We start from the raw sequence: 19662 nt of genomic DNA on the forward strand, positions 1-19662 counted from the left end.
CAGCACTCATCTGAATGTCAAAAATCAATATTTGCTGTCAAATGTCGAAAGTTTTTTCGTCGTCTGTCAGTGAGCGTCGTCGAACGTTTTCTCAGAAGCTCATCGAAAAAAGGCAAAATGCCGGCTTTGGATGTGGCCAATGCCACTCCGGAAGAGCCAGGGCCTATAAATCCAGTGGTGGGTATTATTTATCCACCACCAGAGGTGAGAAGTATCCTTTTTTTCCAAAGACGTGGGGCGCTTTCAGTTGCCTATATTTTCCTGAAGTTTTTGCTAAGATATCGTTGATAAAACAGCGAGTTTCGTGGCGAGAAATGGGCCGGAATTCGAGGCCAGGATTAGGCAGAATGAGTTGGGGAATCCCAAGTTTAATTTCTTGAACCCTGGGGACCCTTACCATGCTTATTATCAACATAAAGTCAATGACTTTCGCGAGGGAAAAGGTAAGTTGGTTTTATTGTATCACATTACCACAATATGTGGCAAAGTGATGATAACTAGCCATATATGAGAGCTCAGCTGCAGGGTTTTCCAATGCAACCCCCTGTAGATTTTAAGGGGGCTCCATTGACGTACTTTGCGGCTTTGAGCCTGTGACTAAACACCACCGAGAGCGTCAACTGACTCAATCTCATTTAACATGTTTCCAATTATTGAATATCAAAAACTTAAGAAATTTTCGTTTCAGGACAAGAACCATCACAAACTCTACCAGCGGCAATTTCCAAGCTAGCAGTTACAGCAGCGGCTCAACAGAAACAACAAGAGATTCTAAAGCAAGTGGAGCAGCCGTTTGTCCCAAAAGATCCACCTAGCGAGTTTGAGTTCATCGCCGATCCACCATCAATCTCCGCCTTGGATTTGTAAGAAAACTCAATTTTGAAACTGTATTTTTAACATTTTTTTGCAGAGACATTGTAAAACTAACCGCGCAGTTTGTGGCCCGTAATGGTCGCCAGTTTTTGACGCAGTTGATGAACAGAGAACAGAGGAACTTCCAATTCGATTTTTTGAGGCCCCAACATTCTCTCTTTCAATATTTTACAAAACTACTCGAGCAATACACGAAGGTTTTGATTCCCCCTAAAAGCATGCAGCAGCGATTGCGCGACGAAGCAAAGAGCGCCAAGGCTGTTTTGGAGCAAGTAAAATACCGAGCTGAGTGGCTTAGGTACCAGGAGCAACAAAAGGCGAAACAAGAGGAGATTCTTGAAAGGGAACGAGTTGCGTACGCGCAAATCGACTGGCACGACTTCGTCGTGGTGGAAACCGTCGATTACCAGCCGTTCGAAATCGGGAATTTTCCTCCTCCGACCACTCCGGAGGAAGTGGGGGCGCGGCTTCTCATCCAGGAACGGTTTGAGGAAGGCGAAGACATAGAGATGCAACTGGAAAGTGACGACGAAGAACAAACTCCGGCAACGGATGAAGGTCTTAGCACTATGCAAGATCGCACGGGTCACCGAAAGGATGACAACCGCGTCCAAGATATGGAAGAAGACAGTTCCGATGAGGAAGGTGACGATAAATCAAACCAACCGGCGATTCAACCGCCGTTACCACCCGTCCCTGACAAGGTCGTCGTCAAGAAATACGATCCTAAACAAGGTAAAATAACATTTACTTCGTACAAATATTCACGTTTGTTTCTAGCTGTCAAAGTCACGAGACCCACTGTTGGAGACGACTACCTCATCTCGCCCATCACCGGAGAGAAAATTCCTGCGAGTAAAGTCCAGGAGCACATGAGAATCGGTCTTCTGGATCCTCGCTGGGTTGAACAGAGAGACAAGCAGGTGACGGATAAGATGAACCAGGATTCAGTCTACGCCGCTGGATCAGCGATTGACGCCAGTTTGAAACTGCTGGCTGAACGTCGTACCGACATTTTTGGTGTTGGAGACGAAGAAACTGCCATCGGTAAGAAGATAGGCGAGGAAGACGTCCGAAAAGACGAGAAGGTCACCTGGGATGGCCACACGTCGAGTGTTGAAGCGGCCACAAGAGCCGCGAGGGCGAACATCACGCTGGAGGAGCAAATCCATCAAATCCACAAGGTGCGCAATTTTGTCGTTTTTCCTTTGTGTGATTTTTGTTGTTTTAGGTCAAAGGGCTTCTTCCAGATGAAGAAAAGGAGAAGATCGGCCCGAAGAATGTAGTAGGGAACAAAGGGCAATCCAAAGGCACCGCTGCTATCATATCGGGGAAACCCCAATCCAACCCAAATCCCACGGTAAGTCTCTAAGATCGTCTTTGATCCTTCTAAATCTTCCATTGCAGCCGGTGAAAACTCCGGTGTCTTCAGTGATGCAATCACAAACTCAAACTCTTACACTTACTGTTCCACAGCAAACTATGTTGGCTCCGCAAGGGTCCATCATGATGATGCCGGCACCACCAATGGCTCCCATGCGCCCTCCTCCACTCATGAGTACGTTTTTACTACGATTTTTTTACCTAGATTACTAGTTTTTGGTATTTTAGTGGCGGCGCCTCCACCAATGACTGGTTTTGTCACCCCCATGGCCCAGTTGGGCCCACCACCTATGGGCATGGCCGTCAAGCACCCGAGCGAAACTCAACCCGAAGATGAGCCCTCAAATAAAAAAATGAGAAACGAAGATTCGTTGATTCCGGAAGAAGTTTTCCTGTCGAGGAATCCGGTAAACAAGTCCGAAAATTACGACGAATTAACTCATGATTTTTCTAGAACCCAGTGGCTATTAAAATTGCCATTCCGATGCTCCCGGAGAAGACAGAATGGAAGCTAACTGGACAAATGATGAATTTGAACGTGCCTTTATCCGAAACAGTGGCGTCCATCAAGGCTAAAATTCAAGAGGAAACTAACATGGCCCCCGCTAAACAAAAGCTGTTTTACGACGTTTGTTTATTTCACATTTTAATGAAGCTGTTAGTAATTGTGGTTGTTTCAGGGAATGTTTTTCAAGGATTCCAACACCCTGGCGTATTACAACATCATTACCGGTGCGGTAATACAGGTGCAGGTCAAAGAAAGAGGTGGACGTAAAAAATAAGCGTAGTGTGCAACCAGTTATTAATAAAATAAGAATATCCAACATTGTGATTGATATATTTAACAAACTGTCAACAATAAAAATAATTGGACTAACATTTTTGATGTTCCTGTCGAAGACATGACCAGTTAAATCGGAAGAAAGAAATTCGGAAGTTAAAACGTCTGTGAACTCACAAGCGTACCTACAATCTTTCTATATCTGACCACCATTGGCTCATAAACCTCCGCGGCATCCGCGTAAGGTTCGCAAATAAGTCGCGGAGGAGGCACACACGATGTCACTTCTAAATAATTGCTAGTTCCCCCAAGAAGCCCATGTTTAGCTTGGTACGCCGCTCCCAACATCGCCGATCCTGAAGCCTCCTGAAGATAAACAGGAGCGTTGAACACGTCGGAGAGAACTTGCAGAATTGCCTTATTGGTGGAGGCGCCTCCGGTGGCTAATATTTTCGTTTCTTTCCCTATTGAAAACCCGATGTCTTCGGCGTACGCTCTCTTCGCAATGAATTGTCCTTCGATTAACGCTCTGACTTCGACCTCCAAGCTGGTGAATTTGGAGACTCTGTCTCCGGCTTTGTTAAATCTATAGTCCCCGGAGAGGAACGGGAGGATTTCCTGGACGTCGTAGTACAATCCTGGGAAGATGCTGGTGAGAAAGACTATATAATGGTGGAAGTGACGTACCCATATTCCCGAAATTCCCTCGGGGAGTGCTGTCCAACAACTGGTTGAAAATGTCCCAACTGGAATCCGCGCACGAGTTCCGGATCCGCTCCCTCGTTAAAGACCCGTTTTTGAAACTAAAATTGTTATTAAAATTAGTGGTCAATGGTACGATGATAGTACCATAGCATGGCCATGTAGGCGTTTGGATCCACTGGGTTGCACAAAATGTGACCATCGAGGATGATTTTCGGTTCTTTCAACCACAGAAAAACCGTGTCGCTTGTTCCTAAACTCACCGCCAACCAATCATCGCTGAGTCTCATACCTTTAAAACCAATTGGTAAGAAGTGGAAGAAACGGAAGCGGAAGCGTACCAACGAGAGAAGCTGGATTATCACCAGTACACGCCACAATGCGGCAGTTTGGATCAAAACTGTACCTTTCCACGAAGTAGGGAGAAATGGGACCCACGTCGGTGTTAGAAGGGACCACAGAACCTAATTTGTCTTCACAGTTGTCCCCAGCCATTTTGAGAAGCTTGGGGTCCCATTTCTTGGTACGGATGTCCATGAGATTCATTCCGGAACCATCGGATATGTCGATGGGGGCGATTTTTCCCAAGAAAATCGAACAAAGAAAACTGCTAACCAACGAAATACGCTACAAAAAGAAGTTAGAAGCAAGGTGGGTACTGTGGAGTGGTACCCACTTCGGTGTTTCTATAGGCTTCGGGTCTAGTTTGCGCAATTTTCGCAATCTGTGGCCCGGTGAACCGTTCGTACCCTCTGGATCCCGTGATTTCCGCCAGTTTCTAAAAAAGACAATCAATTTCGATATATGGTCTTCCGAGCGGTACCTGTGATCCCCCCACAACTTCCTCCAACTGCCGACACTGGACGCTCGTACTCGCATCCATCCAAATGGGACTGTTGCTAATAGAAAAACTCGAAGCTAATTGCTGGTGCAAAAAATCCCCCGAATCTAAATTCCGAAGAGTTTCTTCGCATCCCTTGTTCCAGAAAACCGATCCGTGTTGTTGTGCCGACCCCGAAACCGCCGCTATTTTCGAGAAGTCCACCCCAGCAACGGTGAGTTTGTCCATGAGCATATCTAAAGCTTTCACCCACATGATGGTGGGTGCTGTGATGACGTTAATTTGGTCTTTGGATGGGGTGACCCCTCCATGGGTGCGGAACTCCGGGAGGTCGCTGTCAAACATGACTGAAGCCTCGTGGATTATCTGGAGGGAGTTGTCCAACACGGCGGCTTTCAGCTGGAAACGAAATTGCAGATTTTGCGGCGTTATTGTGAGTTGCCAAATTACTCAATCATGCGAGATTTATTACCCCCTTGTTATCTGAGCTGATAAACTCGTACGTAGATGTTAATTCGTGCGTTTTATTATTATTACACAACAATTCCATGAGGCTCCATTGTCTCCTTTCGCCCATCAACAGGTGTTTCACCCAACAGTCCCATCACCCAACGCATGCGCTTGTTTTTCCCCATATCATTGATTCTTGACCACGCGTCCCATTACCATGAAAACGCGATTTTTTGCGCCGACTTACCTGCTGGGTGCTCAGGTCTAGACCCAAGAAGGTCCGTTCCGACTCGGACTCCATCACTTTACTTTTACTTCGTCGACAACGAATCTGGTACTGTGTCGAACTCGTGGCACCGGCTTGACTTCGAGGTCAAGGCACCACGCGATTATTACATTATTTCTCGGTATGAATCACTTGGAATGATCGTGGAAAGGTGGAATGAGGGATAATTGGGTTTTATCTTATCAGGGAATCCGTTTCACAGGTGAAATTCGGGTTATGAAATATGAGGGAGCTCTAATTAGATATAGTGCTGATATGAGAGGGTGCAGTGACTTAATGTGGAGATGAAACGCCTAGAAATGTCCGGTTTAGTCTAATTTCATTATTTACTTGGGCTTCATCTTGTCTTATTCTCATTTACCACCATATTTGTTGATTAAATTTTATTGCGGCGGATCAACGGATCTAATGGTGCCAGTTCTGGGATTATAAACTCGTTCCTGACCCACTAATCTCGCTTTGATTGTGGAATCTTAGCAAACAACTTCCAAAGTCAATGGAAGAGATGTTTTTGAGTTGGTTCCATTACATTCTTTGTTATCTCAAATGATAATACAGTAAAACCTCGATTATCCGAACTAACAGTTGCAGAGGTCATCCGGATAATGGATATGTATTAACATGTTCATAACCCTTTTTGATTTGGCTCAAAGCTTTGTATGTTTTTTTACTCTCAAAAGGTTCTCAGATTTTTTTCAATTTTTGTTCCTAACCCAAAAAAAAACAAAAAATGGCTTTTATATTTTTAAATATTTATTATTAAATTCATATTTTAAACTTTAACTCATTGGGACGTTTTTTTTTTTAAATTTATGTTTTGAATTTACTTTTCAGAAAAAAAAACAAACAAAAAATTCAGATTATAAATTTAATAAAATTTTCGTCTTTTTTGAGAAAAAACGGAATTTTCTCGAAGTTTGGTATTTTTTATTTTCTATTTTATTTTCTCAAAAAAAATTCAAATAATTCTGCGATCATTGCTGCATATCTCAGAATGGGCCAATTTTTTTTATTTTTCTTATAATAAAAAATTATACTTTTAAAATATTTGCAAAATGAAACTATAAATTAAGTATATAACCTTGTAAAATCGTTTAATTGCATTTATTTTATTGTATAAACCAAGCTTTTAGAAAAAAATAAAAAAATTTTAAATTATTTTTTTTTTCAATTAATTAAAAAAAAATAGAAAAAAAATCGGCCCACTCTCAGATATGCGGGAATAATCGCAGAATTATTTGTTTTTTTTTTTTAAATAAAATAAAAGAAAAAATGGCGAACTTTGAGAAAATAACGGTTTTTCTCAAAAAAAAAGTATATTGAATTTATCATCTTAAATTTGTTCTGAATTTTTTTTGAAAAGTACATTTTAAATCAAAAATTTTGAAAAAAATGTCCTAATAAGTTAATTTTTAAAAAAGTTACAGCTAATTGAAAATATAAAAGCCATTTTCTGGAAAAAATTATAATTTTTTTTAAGTTAAGAACAAAAATTCTGAAAACTGTTGTTATTCATGGGGTAGAAAAAGATGAAAAACTTTCAGCCAAATCGAAAATGGTCTAGTCAAAAGTGGTCGATTTAGTATACAATACCTCATATACATACTTAATAATTTTTTAAAAATATTAAAAATTTTAAATTAATTTTTTTTTTCAATTAATTAAAAAAAATAGAAAAAAAGTCGGCCCACTCTCGGATATGCGGGAATAATCGCAGAATTATTTGGTTTTTTTTGAATAAAATAAAAGAAAAAATGGCGAACTTTGAGAAAATAACGGATTTTCTCAAAAAAAAAGTATATTGAATTTATCATCTTAAATTTGTTCTGATTTTTTTTGAAAAGTACATTTTAAATCAAAAATTTTGAAAAAAAATGTCCTAATAAGTTAATTTTTAAAAAAGATACAGCTAATTAAATATAAAAGCCATTTTCTGGAAAAAATTATAATTTTTTTTAAATTAAGAACAAAAATTCTGAAAACTGTTGTTATTCATGGGGTAGAATAAAAAGATGAAAAACTTTCAGCCAAATCGAAAATGGTCTAGTCAAAAGTGGTCGATTTAGTATAGAATACCTCATATACATACTTGATAATTTTTTAAAAATATTAATAATTTTAAATTTTTTTTTTTTTCAATTAATTAAAAAAAAATAGAAAAAAAATCGGCCCACTCTCAGATATGCGGGAATAATCGCAGAATTATTTTTTTTTGAATAAAGTAAAAGAAAAAATGGCGAACTTTGAGAAAATAACGGTTTTTCTCAAAAAAAAAGTATATTGAATTTATCATCTTAAATTTGTTCTGAATTTTTTTTGAAAAGTACATTCTAAATCAAAAATTTTGAAAAAAAATGTCCTAATAAGTTAATTTTTAAAAAAGTTAGAGCTAATTGAAAATATAAAAGCCATTTTCTGGAAAAAATTATAATTTTTTTTAAGTTAAGAACAAAAATTCTGAAAACTGTTGTTATTCATGGGGTAGAAAAAGATGAAAAACTTTCAGCCAAATCGAAAATGGTCTAGTCAAAAGTGGTCGATTTAGTATAGAATACCTCATATACATACTTGATAATTTTTTAAAAATATTAATAATTTTAAATTAATTTTTTTTTCAATTAATTAAAAAAAATAGAAAAAAAATCGGCCCACTCTCGGATATGCGGGAATAATCGCAGAATTATTTGTGTTTTTTTTTTGAATAAAATAAAAGAAAAAATGGCGAACTTTGAGAAAATCACGGTTTTTCTCAAAAAAAGTATATTGAATTTATCATCTTAAATTTGTTCTGAATTTTTTTTGAAAAGTACATTCTAAATCAAAAATTTTGAAAAAAAAATGTCCTAATAAGTTAATTTTTAAAAAAGTTACAGCTAATTGAAAATATAAAAGCCATTTTCTGGAAAAAATTATAATTTTTTTTAAATTAAGAACAAAAATTCTGAAAACTGTTGCTATTCATGGGGTAGAAAAAGATGAAAAACTTTCAGCCAAATCGAAAATGGTCTAGTCAAAAGTGGTCGATTTAGTATAGAATACCTCATATACATACTTGATAATTTTTTAAAAATATTCCGTAATTGTTATAATTTTTCCTCTTGATGGCGCCCAAGTTTCAAATTCGCTTGAGTGTTATTCAGTAATAACAGGAAACTCTTTGGCACGCGTTTTTTATTGCCGTAATGCGAAACGATAACAGAAAATATTTTGCCACGTATTTTTTTTAATCGGTGGTCCGGATAATCAAGGTTCTACTGTAATTTATTTTTTCAAGTGCTCTGCCAGGGTATGCAACTCAAATAACATCCCACACTCGCATCTGCATACAAAACCTTCCCACTGGGTTGTGAAAAATCGCGCTCTTCATCGAAAACAAACCCTCCATTAGCAAAAATCCTCCCGTCCCCTCGTTTCACCCCCCAAACTAATGACTTGTGCCCCCAAAGCGCCGAAAACATTCAGACATAACTTTGTTAAAAATCGGTCCGTAACAGGAAGTTGCTGAGAGACATCGGCACAATCAGTAAATAAATGATGGTCGGTCGTTTTATAAACATGAGCAAAATAAAATGACGCCAGTTCTTAGGACTTCTGGCGTCCAGGGCGTCTCGGCGCCGGCCCCAGGCGGCGTCTTCCAACTATGACTTTTTGTCAAATTAATAAAAATGCACCGGCAGTTGGTGTAATGTTTGTCTCGCTTCCTGGAAACGTTATTGCCGATATTCGAAGTGATTTGTTCTTTGGGCGATGCCAAAATTTTGGAAAGTAAAGATGCGACAGGTGCGTCCCCTGCGCGCGTGATTGATGGTGAAACCGAAAATTTCGCACGCCAATGATCTTAATGTTGGCCATTATTTTAGTTGTCTCAACACGTCCGTCGATAATTTTCCGATCCAGCGAGCGTCATTTATCAATCGTGGTGTGATTCATAGTTGGCAAGAAAAGAAAAACAATGTAACGATGGGGGCAGGGGGGATTGCGGAAGCGGCAAATCCATAAAAATGCCATAAAATATGTTCTGCATCTAGGATATTCTTTAAGTCTGTTGTTGTTTTCGAGTTGGACTCGTGTCCTGTGGCTGTGTTATTGAAGGAGCGTTGGCTCCGGACTCCGGTGCTTGTTCTCCTGGCTGGCTCCAGATGCCGGAGCCGCGTCCACTCCAGACGCGTCGCTTGGGGGCGCCGACGACTCAGTTCCCCCTTGTTTATCCCACGCCAATGTCGATATTAATAATGCACATGTACAGATACACATAAAAATTTAATTTATAATGGCTCTGTTTGCTTACGTCGACACACATTTTATTTGTTTACCAACTTAAAACAGACGACGCAAATTATCGCGACGAATGTGCCCTATTTCCGGAGAAAATTTACTTTAAGTATGATTTGCTTTATTGCGAAAACAACTTAAATGTACTCATTCAAACCTAAGCCTTGAGCGGCACCAATAAAATATCAAGTTATCCACAACTAATCAAAAATAGGTGGTTGAAACAACTATTGTAGAATCGACGTACGTTCGCATCACCAGCGGCTATTATTGATATTTCTTTGGCTGCTTTTTTCCTGCTAAATTGTAAAATTCTAAAGCAAAGTGAACCCATTTTTGAAATTTTAATTTTGAAACCTAATGATTTTTTTTCAATTGAAATTTGTAACTTTGGCAGTTTTAACGCTACAGCAATGAGATTTACTGACTTCACTACTATTTCATCGTTTATATTGATCTGAAAAAAATTGCAAAATTTTAGAGCAAACAGAGCCCATTTTAGAAATTTTTATTTTTAAATCGAACCAAAAATTTTGAATGTTTTTCAATTAAAATTTGTAACTTTGGTATTTTTAACGCTACAGCAATGAGATTTAGAGAAATTACTACCTTTTTTTCGTTTATTAACTGAAAAAAATTGTAAAATTGTAGAGCAAAGAGAACCCATTTTAGAAATTTTATTTTGAAATCGAACCAAAAATTTTGAATTTTTTCCAACTAAAATTTGTAATTTTGACAGTTTTAATGCTGCAGCAATGAGATTTGGTGACATCACTACTTTTTCATTGTTTATAAACTGAAAAAAATTGCCCAACCCTAGAGCAAACAGAGCCCATTTTAGAAATTTTTGTTTAGAAATCGAACCAAAAATTTTGAAATTTTTTTCAATTAAAATTTGTAACTTTGGCAGTTTTAATGCTACCGCTATCAAATTTGGGAAAATTACTATCCTTTTGTCATTTATTAACTGAAAAAAAATTTTAGAGCAAAGACAACCCATTCAAAAAAAGGATTTTAAAATGGTACTAAAAATTTTGAATTTTTTTCTATTAAAAATCGTAACTTTGGCAGTTTTAGCGTTACAGCAATGACATTTAGGGAAATTACTATTTTTTTTATCGTTTATAAACTGTGTTAAATCATAAAGTTCTAGAGCAAATGGAACCTATTTTAGAAATTTTTATTTTGAAATGAAACTAAAAATTTTGATTTTTTTTTCCCCAATTAAAATTCGTAACTATGGCAGTTTTAACGCTAAGCAATGAGATTTACTGACTTCAGTACTTTTTCATCGTTTATATTGAACTGAAAAAAATTGCAAAATTTTAGAGCAAACAGAGCCCATTTTAGAAATTTTTATTTTTAAATCGAACCAAAAATTTTGAATGTTTTTTAATTAAAATTTGTAACTTTGGTATTTTTAACGCTACAGCAATGAGATTTAGAGAAATTACTACCTTTTTTTCGTTTATTAACTGAAAAAAATTGTAAAATTCTAGAGCAAAGAGAACCCATTTTAGAAATTTTATTTTGGAATCGAACCAAAAATTTTGAATTTTTTCCAACTAAAATTTGTAATTTTGACAGTTTTAATGCTGCAGCAATGAGATTTGGTGACATCACTACTTTTTCATCGTTTATAAACTGAAAAAAATTGCCCAACTCTAGAGCAAACAGAGCCCATTTTAGAAATTTTTGTTTAGAAATCGAACCAAAAATTTTGAAATTTTTTTCAATTAAAATTTGTAACTTTGGCAGTTTTAATGCTACCGCTATCAAATTTGGGGAAATTACTATCCTTTTGTCATTTATTAACTGAAAAAAAATTTTAGAGCAAAGACAACCCATTCCAAAAAGGATTTTGAAATGGTACTAAAAATTTTGAATTTTTTTCTATTAAAAATCGTAACTTTGGCAGTTTTAGCGTTACAGCAATGACATTTAGGGAAATTACTATTTTTTTTATCGTTTATAAACTGTGTTAAATCATAAAGTTCTAGAGCAAAGGGAACCCATTTTAGAAATTTTTATTTTGAAATGAAACTAAAAATTTTGATTTTTTTCCCAATTAAAATTCGTAACTATGGCAGTTTTAACGCTACAGCAATGAGATTTACTGACTTCACTACTATTTCATCGTTTATATTGACCTGAAAAAAATTGCAAAATTTTAGAGCAAACAGAGCCCATTTTAGAAATTTTTATTTTTAAATTAAACCAAAAATTTTGAATGTTTTTCAATTAAAATTTGTAACTTTGGTATTTTTAACGCTACAGCAATGAGATTTAGAGAAATTACTACCTTTTTTTCGTTTATTAACTGAAAAAAAATGTAAAATTCTAGAGCAAAGAGAACCCATTTTAGAAATTTTATTTTGGAATCGAACCAAAAATTTTGAATTTTTTCCAACTAAAATTCGTAATTTTGACAGTTTTAATGCTGCAGCAATGAGATTTGGTGACATCACTACTTTTTCATCGTTTATAAACTGAGAAAAATTGCACAACTCTAGAGCAAACAGAGCCCATTTTAGAAATTTTTGTTTAGAAATCGAACCAAAAATTTTGAAATTTTTTTCAATTAAAATTTGTAACTTTGGCAGTTTTAATGCTACCGCTATCAAATTTGGGAAAATTACTATCCTATTGTCGTTTATTATTAACTGAAAAAAAAATTTTAGAGCAAAGACAACCCATTCAAAAAAAAGGATTTTGAAATGGTATTAAAAATTTTGAATTTTTTTCTATTAAAAATCGTAACTTTGGCAGTTTTAGCGTTGCAGCAATGACATTTAGGAAAATTACTATTTTTTTATCGTTTATAAACTGTGTTAAATCATAAAGTTCTAGAGCAAATGGAACCTATTTTAGAAATTTTTATTTTGAAATGAAACTAAAAATTTTGATTTTTTTCCCAATTAAAATTCGTAACTATGGCAGTTTTAACGCTACAGCAATGACATTTGAGGACATCACTACGTTTTTTCGTCTATTAACTGTGCTAAATTGTAAAATTTTAGAACATAAGGAACCCATTTTAGAAATTTTTATTTTGAATTCGGACCTAAAATTTAGATATTTTTTTTCAATAAAAATTCTTTAGGGACATTACCACTTTTTCATTATTTTTAACTGAAAAAAAATTATAAAATACTAGAGCATACAAAACTCATTTTAGAAATTTTTATTTAGAAATGCTACTAAAAATTTTGAATTTTTTCTATTAAAATTCGTAACTTTGGCAGTTGTAGCACTACAGCAATGACATTTAGGGAAACTACTATTTTTTATCGTTTAGTAAATTATAAATTTCTAGAGCAAAGTGAACCCATTTTGGAAATTTTTATTTTGAAATCGAACCTCAAATTTGTACACATTATCTTTCGATTTATTTTTAGAATTTTTAGATCTGGCTGTTTTTTCTCTTGGAGAGGTGATCATTTTTGTTTCTTATTATAATTTCTTCTACAAATACGTACAGAATTAGCACAAAATGAAGGCATACGTTTGAAATTTTGCTCAAACTTGCCGCACCTCCCTTGGAGGTGGCAATGAATAATTGAATTTGCATCGGTTCCCGCCGGCGGCGGCGTCGTGCGTGTTGTAGCGCGTCGGCGTCGACTGTCTTGCCGCCACCGCGTCAAGGAAAACTTTCGAAAAGTTGTGTCCTCGCGACACCACTCCAATCGCTCGATATAAATCGAATCTAAATGCATTAATGTATGGTGTGTTGGTTGCAATCATCTCTGATTGTGTAAGTATTCGGTAATCAGGATGGTAGCGTCCGTCAGGCAGGCGGCTGTGGCGTCGCGACGTAGTTGGGCGCCCAGTCGGGCCATCAGCGTCTGTCGGAGCGTCCTCTGGCGCGCCGCCCGACACCGCAGAGACGGCGCCTCAAACGCAAAAAACCACTGTTTGTCAGTTTGTTTGTTGACTTGTCGTTAATTTTTCACCCTATATAGTCGTGGACACTGATTCTTCGCCTTTGTTTGACGAAGGAGATGGCTTTATGGAAGTTTATTACTTTTGGGACAATGGGGGACATATAGGTCATTCCATTACAATTAAAATACGACATTTACATTTTCACGATCTGATATAAACCACAAGTAGGACATGACTGCTGGATGACGTAAATTCAATCATTCGTGACATCTGCCACGAATTCCCCAGCCAACTCTCATTTCCGAATCAAAAACTACAGTAATGTCACAGATTTGTCGCCATTCCCCCAATTTTCCTACAGATATTGTCTACAAGCGAACGCCGAGATAAATTGCCCTTGTACCGCTCTGGCTTGCTTGGAATGTCGACGGCAGGAGAATTACGGACTCCTAAATTTCTTATTGGTGTGCGGTCGCGGTTGTAGGTTTTCGGTGACGCTAATGACGAAACAAAAGCCGGGGAACGCCTCTTTGCTGCATCCTTCCAAACTTGATGAGTTATCGGACCCAATCAGCCAGGTCAAAATTTTTGACTAGCAAACGCAACAAGCGCCAATTTGCACCCTCGATCCGCTTATAATCCCGGGCCACCTTGAAAAACAAAAGATGTGGAGACGTATGGCGTAGCTGCATCACCTGTCATCATGTAATCGCTGATTGGGTGAAATAACAATATTTTGCAACATAACGTCATGTTTTTGCCATTTAATCCAAGACGCTCGTTTTTTCGTCCGTAGTCGTCGCGACCCAACCCTTTTGGTACTATGATAATTTACACGTTCAATTCCCCAATCCCGGGCTGCCTTGGAAAACAAAAGATGTGGAGACTTATGGCGCAGCTGCGTCACTTGTCATCAAGTAATCGCTGATTGGGGGAAATAACATTACGCAATATAACCTCATGATTTTGCCACTTAATCCAAGACGCACGTTTTGTGTCGTCCGTAGCCAACTCGACCCAACCCTTTTGGTACTTTTTGGTATCTAGAGAACAAATAAAACTCATCCTCAGTTACCTTTGGAATTCCACAGCGTGTCCTTAATTGCCACTTTGACAGCTGCCAATTTAGAGGTTATAAGATGAAAACTGTCTTGAAATAATAATGGAAACCAAAAATACGTGTTATAGATAGTTTGTCATAAGAAAACTTTTATATGAATAAAACATGACAGCTTTGTCAAAATCGTTCATTAAAATTTTCACAATTTTTCCAGTGTCTGATTATTTGACAGAAACAAAAGACTGTTCCTTCAATCAAAGACATCACTTGAAATTTCAAAGCCAACTGAGGATGAGTTTTTATTTGAAATCTCGATTCCAATCCCGGGCTGCTTTGGAAAACAAAAGACGTAATCCCGTAATCGCTGATTGGTTGACAGTACTGAGCATTCAAGCCTCGACGTACGTTTTGTCATTTCCGCGTCCGACTTGGCCCAGTGGCGCTTTGTGGTCAAAATGACACAAATATGGCCGAGACGCCACGGAGAAGATGCAGTCGAATTATCTCGCAACCTGTCATTTGTAGCGTGCCGTGCGTGCAGGATGTCGGCCAGCGGCCCGCAGACAAATGATACATAATGACATGTTCTGCGCTCCACAGCCTGCCTTGATCGGCCGCTGCACTGACGCGACATCACCATCCACTTTACTCAAAGGGGTCAATTTATACCAAGAAAAATAAAACCGAGAGTGGGCTGTGACAAATTTGCGAGGCGACTGTCTGAGAGCTGATAACAGCGCGGATCGAGTGCTATCTAGTGATATGGGGATCGTGTAGTCGCACCTTTAGTTTTTTTTGTTTTGCGTTGTCGTGACAGCAGTTTTGCGTTGTTTTAATAACGAATATTAGAGTTTTGTTATTAAATGCAGGGGTCGCCAACAGGTAGACGCGAGCGACCATAATTCCGGTTAATTGCCGTCGAAAATAGATGCCACCGAAATAATATGCATTGAAGTGGAGACACAGGTCTTTATTGTTCTTACACATGATGTTTTTCTGGCGGCATTTTAAGAAGGCGCCTCCTTGCCTCTATCATTTAGATCGTCGGTATAATTTTCGTGTTTTTATGTGTTATTGTTGTGGTTTGTTAAACACAGACCGCGTTGGGCGGTGGGAAATGTAACTTTTTCTTGATTATTTTCGAAATGCTTTGGGGGGATGGAAACGACAAACAGGTGTCCCGAAATTTCGACAAATACTTCGCGAATAAGACTGGCGCCAATGACACCATTAATAGTTGAGTAATAGCGCCAGATAACGTCGTAAACAATGTAAAAAAATGCAAATAATGCGTTCTTATAAATAGCATCTTGCCCTTCTTCGAATTCCTTTGGCATTTGCACCAACAACTTTTGCGCTTTTACATAATCTCATCGCATATTCCGGGTAAATAGCGCTAATTATAGCAGATAAGACCTGAGTCACCTCACGAGGATCGACCTCCAAAGTTAGAAACACCAGGAAGGTCGTCTGTGACGAATCCGTGGCACCAGAAGAGACCGTTAACAATTAGAGGGTGGGCGCCAGCAGTTCCGACCGTACAACAATAATAAAGATCACATTTCCTGAGGTGGAGAGGGTAGGGGTGGATTTCTCTTCGACGATGATCCGCATCTAAAAGCATAACAATATGTGATGTGGCGATTGGAGCCTTCTTTAGCGCCGGAAAGTGTGTCTACTCGGTCTAGACCGCCGTCGGCACCGTTTTCTATTGGTATTTGACGAGCAGGGGCGGACTGGAGGCGACGGGCAAATGCAATTCGGAATTCAGTCGGGAGAAAGCTGGGGCTGTTTATAAATATTTTTGGCGTGTCCTTAATTAATCAGGAAGCTAGAATTATTACTTTGTTTAAAAATAAGAATATATAGTGGCGAATTTTGTTTACAGTCTTGAACAGCGAGGATAATTTATCATATTTCCTGGCGCTATTTCAACAAATTATGCCGTTTGCGAAGCGTAACAACGCAATCGTTAAACACTCATAAACAGATTTTCCGAAGGCTTTTGTTGGTTTGTTTTCTTTTTTTGTGTAAATTTTCAACGGTGATTAGATTAGTAATGTCAAGTTTGTTGCATGCCGGCGTATAAATTACTGTCAACTCTGCCGATTACCTGCAATTAAATGTTGCTGTTTACTTAATTAGTCCAAGACGAGTACTGTCACTTTCAAGGTCATCTCATGGTTTTACTTTCGCAATTGAATAATGCAGTTGTGAGTCTAGTTTCCAAAAATTAAAAAAAAAATAAAAATTACAAATTCTATTTTTCTATATTTTTTTTCTTGTAAATAAATAATAATAAATAAATAATAAAGTAATAAAAATAAATAAATAATTGAAAACGAAGTCCGTTTTGCTCCATCAGGTTCAGATTCAGAGATATTTTTGGAAAAATTATTTGTTTAGATTCTTTTGGACAAAATTCTATTTTCTTCAGTTTTTCTTGAAAACTTGCGCAGTTATGGGATTGCTCGATGGTGTGTTGGAAAGCCAATGAAATTAGCTTGACAGCGATCTATGAAACTCATCGCTAGAGTGACTGCCAAAACTAACAGAATTAGACACTTAAATAGAAAGTTTCCGAAATTTCAACTTTGTCACAAAATAAAAATTTCTAAATTTCGTTTTTTGTGTTGTAGAATTTTGCAACTGGACCCAGAGAATAAGGGGTTTATAAAGAGTAGTTCTCATAAATTTGGTCGCGGTAGTGTCACAACTAACAGAATTAGAACCATAAATGTAAAATTTTCGAAAATTTTCCTTTGTCCAAACATGAAAAATTTTCAAATTGGTATTTTTTAGTCTATAATTTTGTAGTTTTACATATTTAGTAAGTATGACGAAAGTAATAATATCCATAAATTTGATGGCTGTAGTGCCAAAACGAGCAGAATTAGAGCCACAAATGTAGAAATTGTCGTTGGGGCCCAAAATTCCGGTGTCTTCTTGTGTCTTTTCACTTTCCTCCGCCGCTTCGGTGCCGAATCTAAATATATCCCGGCGTCCATCCAACGTAATCCGCGCAATAAAGCCTCATTTCCACGGTCCGTTCTAGAGAGAACAGAATTTGATTTACGATGGAATTTGAGTTATTGCACCATATTTTGCGGTCAGAAAATTTGCAAATCCTATTGCACCCTTGGTTTACAATCCTCTGTTCCGATTCGGGCGGACAAGCTGGTTGAAACGCCGAACCAACACACGGACTGTTACGTTTGGTGACAACTAAACAGTTTTAATTACTTCAATTCTTTTAATTTGAACACTAATTTTTTATCATAATGTTAATAAGGTAAATAACACATATAAATGTGGATTAATTTTAATAAATATGCTAATAAATGTAGATGAACATACTTATTTCCTGCATTGAAATGTACAGAATCATTGTATGAAAACAGGCGCGAATGAATGCAGGTAGGTACGTTGCTTATTTCTGTGAGTAGATTTATCCTTTTGAAATAACCGACAGGTCTGTATTTTTGTGGATTTGGTCACTTATTACCTGAGGATTTGAATTTTTAATTTTGTTCTATGAATTAAATTTTCTGAATATTAGTGAAAGTTAACATACCAGACATTTCCACGAACTAAGTAACTTGAAATATAAATAAAATAAAATAAATTTATGAACCTTCTGTACTGGTTCAAATGCACGAACCATCTTGTCTGTTCGACGGACATTTCAACGCAGAACCAAGACAGAACGCACCGGACAGTTCAACACAGAACGCACAGAATAATTAATTAGCCGCTCCTTTGGAGAAAACTTTCAATAAACAATGCATTTCAGAATTTTTGTATAATTAATCTCGTTAAATAGGAATAAAAAAATGTTACTGTATTTCAATTGATTATTCCTGACATTATTTTACTGGTGGAGAAGTTATTTTAACATCAAGCTAAATATTGCAATGAAATATACAAAATTATTGTATGAAAACACGCGTGAATGGATACAGGTATGTAGGTTTCTTGTCTCTGTGAGTGGATTTACCCTTTTGAAGAAACCGACAGGTAGTATTTTTGTAGATTCGGTCCGACTTATTACCTGTAGATTTGAATTTTTAATTTCGTTCTATAAATTGAGTCTTTCTGACTTACGACGGTTTATGAGAAATATGACAATTTACCTACAATACAAAGTTTACTGCTTTAATTGAACGAACTATCTTGTCTGTTCGACATCGGTTCGGCGGACATTTCAACACAGAACAAAACACAGAACGCACAGTAATAAAATTGGCCGCATAGAATGAACCTAACTTATGAAATTATTTTGTACGTTCGAAAAACAGGGATTTTTGTATGCTTGGTCTGCGTTCTATGAATTGAATCTTTTGGATTTTGGTCAGAGATATTACCTGAAGATTTAAATTTTTAATTTTGTTCTATGAATTAAATTTTCTGAATATTAGTCAAAATTACCATAGCTGACATATCCACGTAATAAGTAACTTGAAGTATAAATAAAATGAAACAAATTTAAGAACATTCTGCACTAGTTCAACTGAACGAACGAACCATCTTGTCTGTTCGACATCGGTTCGGCGGACATTTCAACACAGAATCACGACAGAACGCACCGGACAGTTCGACAGAGAACCGAGACGAAACGCAGAGAACCTAATTAATTTTTTTTAATTGCACTTCATGATTGCTGACAATTGATTGGTAAAAATGAAAGTTATTTAACATCAAATAGTAGCTGCAGTTTTCAGATTATTACTTATGAAATGGCCAAAAAAAAGTTCAAATCATAAGATTTAAGGTCATTCTCAAATATCGAACGTAGCTTATTTGATAAGTAGCTATTTATTTCTCCTAAAAATTATAACACGTCGGACGAACAAGTTGGTTTTGTCCGTTCTGTCTTGGTTTTGTGTTGAAATGTCCGTCGAACCGATGTCGAACAGACAAAATGATTCGTTGAGTTGAACCAGTACAGAATTTATTTAACTTCATTGATCCTTCAAGTTTCTTATTTCGCAGATACGTTGTGTAAGTAAATTCTCCTAAAATCTATTTAGCAGATTTAATTTACAGGATCATATAAAAAATTTAACTCTCCAGGTAATAAACCTAACTAAATCCATAAGAATACAGAGGCCTGTTAATTACTTCAAAAG

At 36.8% G+C, this 19662-nt stretch overlaps 2 protein-coding genes across 4 annotated transcripts; one reads left to right on the plus strand and one right to left on the minus strand.

Moving 5' to 3' along the window:
- Positions 1–8: 8 nt before the first annotated feature.
- On the plus strand, positions 9–3135 carry Sf3a1 (splicing factor 3a subunit 1). Of its 2 annotated transcripts, none has more exons than XM_088039656.1 (10): positions 9–211; positions 279–443; positions 689–863; positions 911–1608; positions 1654–2057; positions 2105–2233; positions 2350–2431; positions 2485–2663; positions 2711–2884; positions 2937–3135. In XM_088039656.1, the coding sequence occupies exons 1-10, from the start codon at positions 118–120 to the stop codon at positions 3036–3038; spliced, it is 2202 nt and encodes a 733-aa protein (XP_087895782.1). In that variant the 5' UTR covers positions 9–117; the 3' UTR covers positions 3039–3135. The 2 variants fall into 2 exon arrangements, with proteins under 2 accessions (XP_087895782.1, XP_087895781.1); XM_088039655.1 differs by having other exon boundaries at positions 11–211; positions 2281–2431.
- LOC148173359 (xylulose kinase) lies at positions 3076–5722 on the minus strand. 2 transcript variants are annotated; one of them, XM_088039658.1, is made up of 7 exons: positions 5278–5722; positions 4563–4979; positions 4416–4517; positions 4081–4366; positions 3887–4031; positions 3725–3840; positions 3076–3675 (listed from the first exon to the last, which is right to left on the minus strand). In XM_088039658.1, exons 1-7 carry the CDS (start codon positions 5329–5331, stop codon positions 3194–3196), a joined length of 1602 nt encoding a protein of 533 aa, XP_087895784.1. In that variant the 5' UTR covers positions 5332–5722; the 3' UTR covers positions 3076–3193. The 2 variants fall into 2 exon arrangements, with proteins under 2 accessions (XP_087895784.1, XP_087895783.1); XM_088039657.1 differs by lacking the exon at positions 5278–5722 and adding an exon at positions 5053–5236.
- Positions 5723–19662: the final 13940 nt, after the last annotated feature.

Source organism: Gnatocerus cornutus, chromosome 6 (genome assembly GCF_029298725.1).
Source record: "Gnatocerus cornutus isolate USDA-ARS CGAHR chromosome 6, icGnaCorn1.1, whole genome shotgun sequence".
Taxonomy (NCBI): Eukaryota; Metazoa; Arthropoda; class Insecta; order Coleoptera; family Tenebrionidae; genus Gnatocerus; species Gnatocerus cornutus.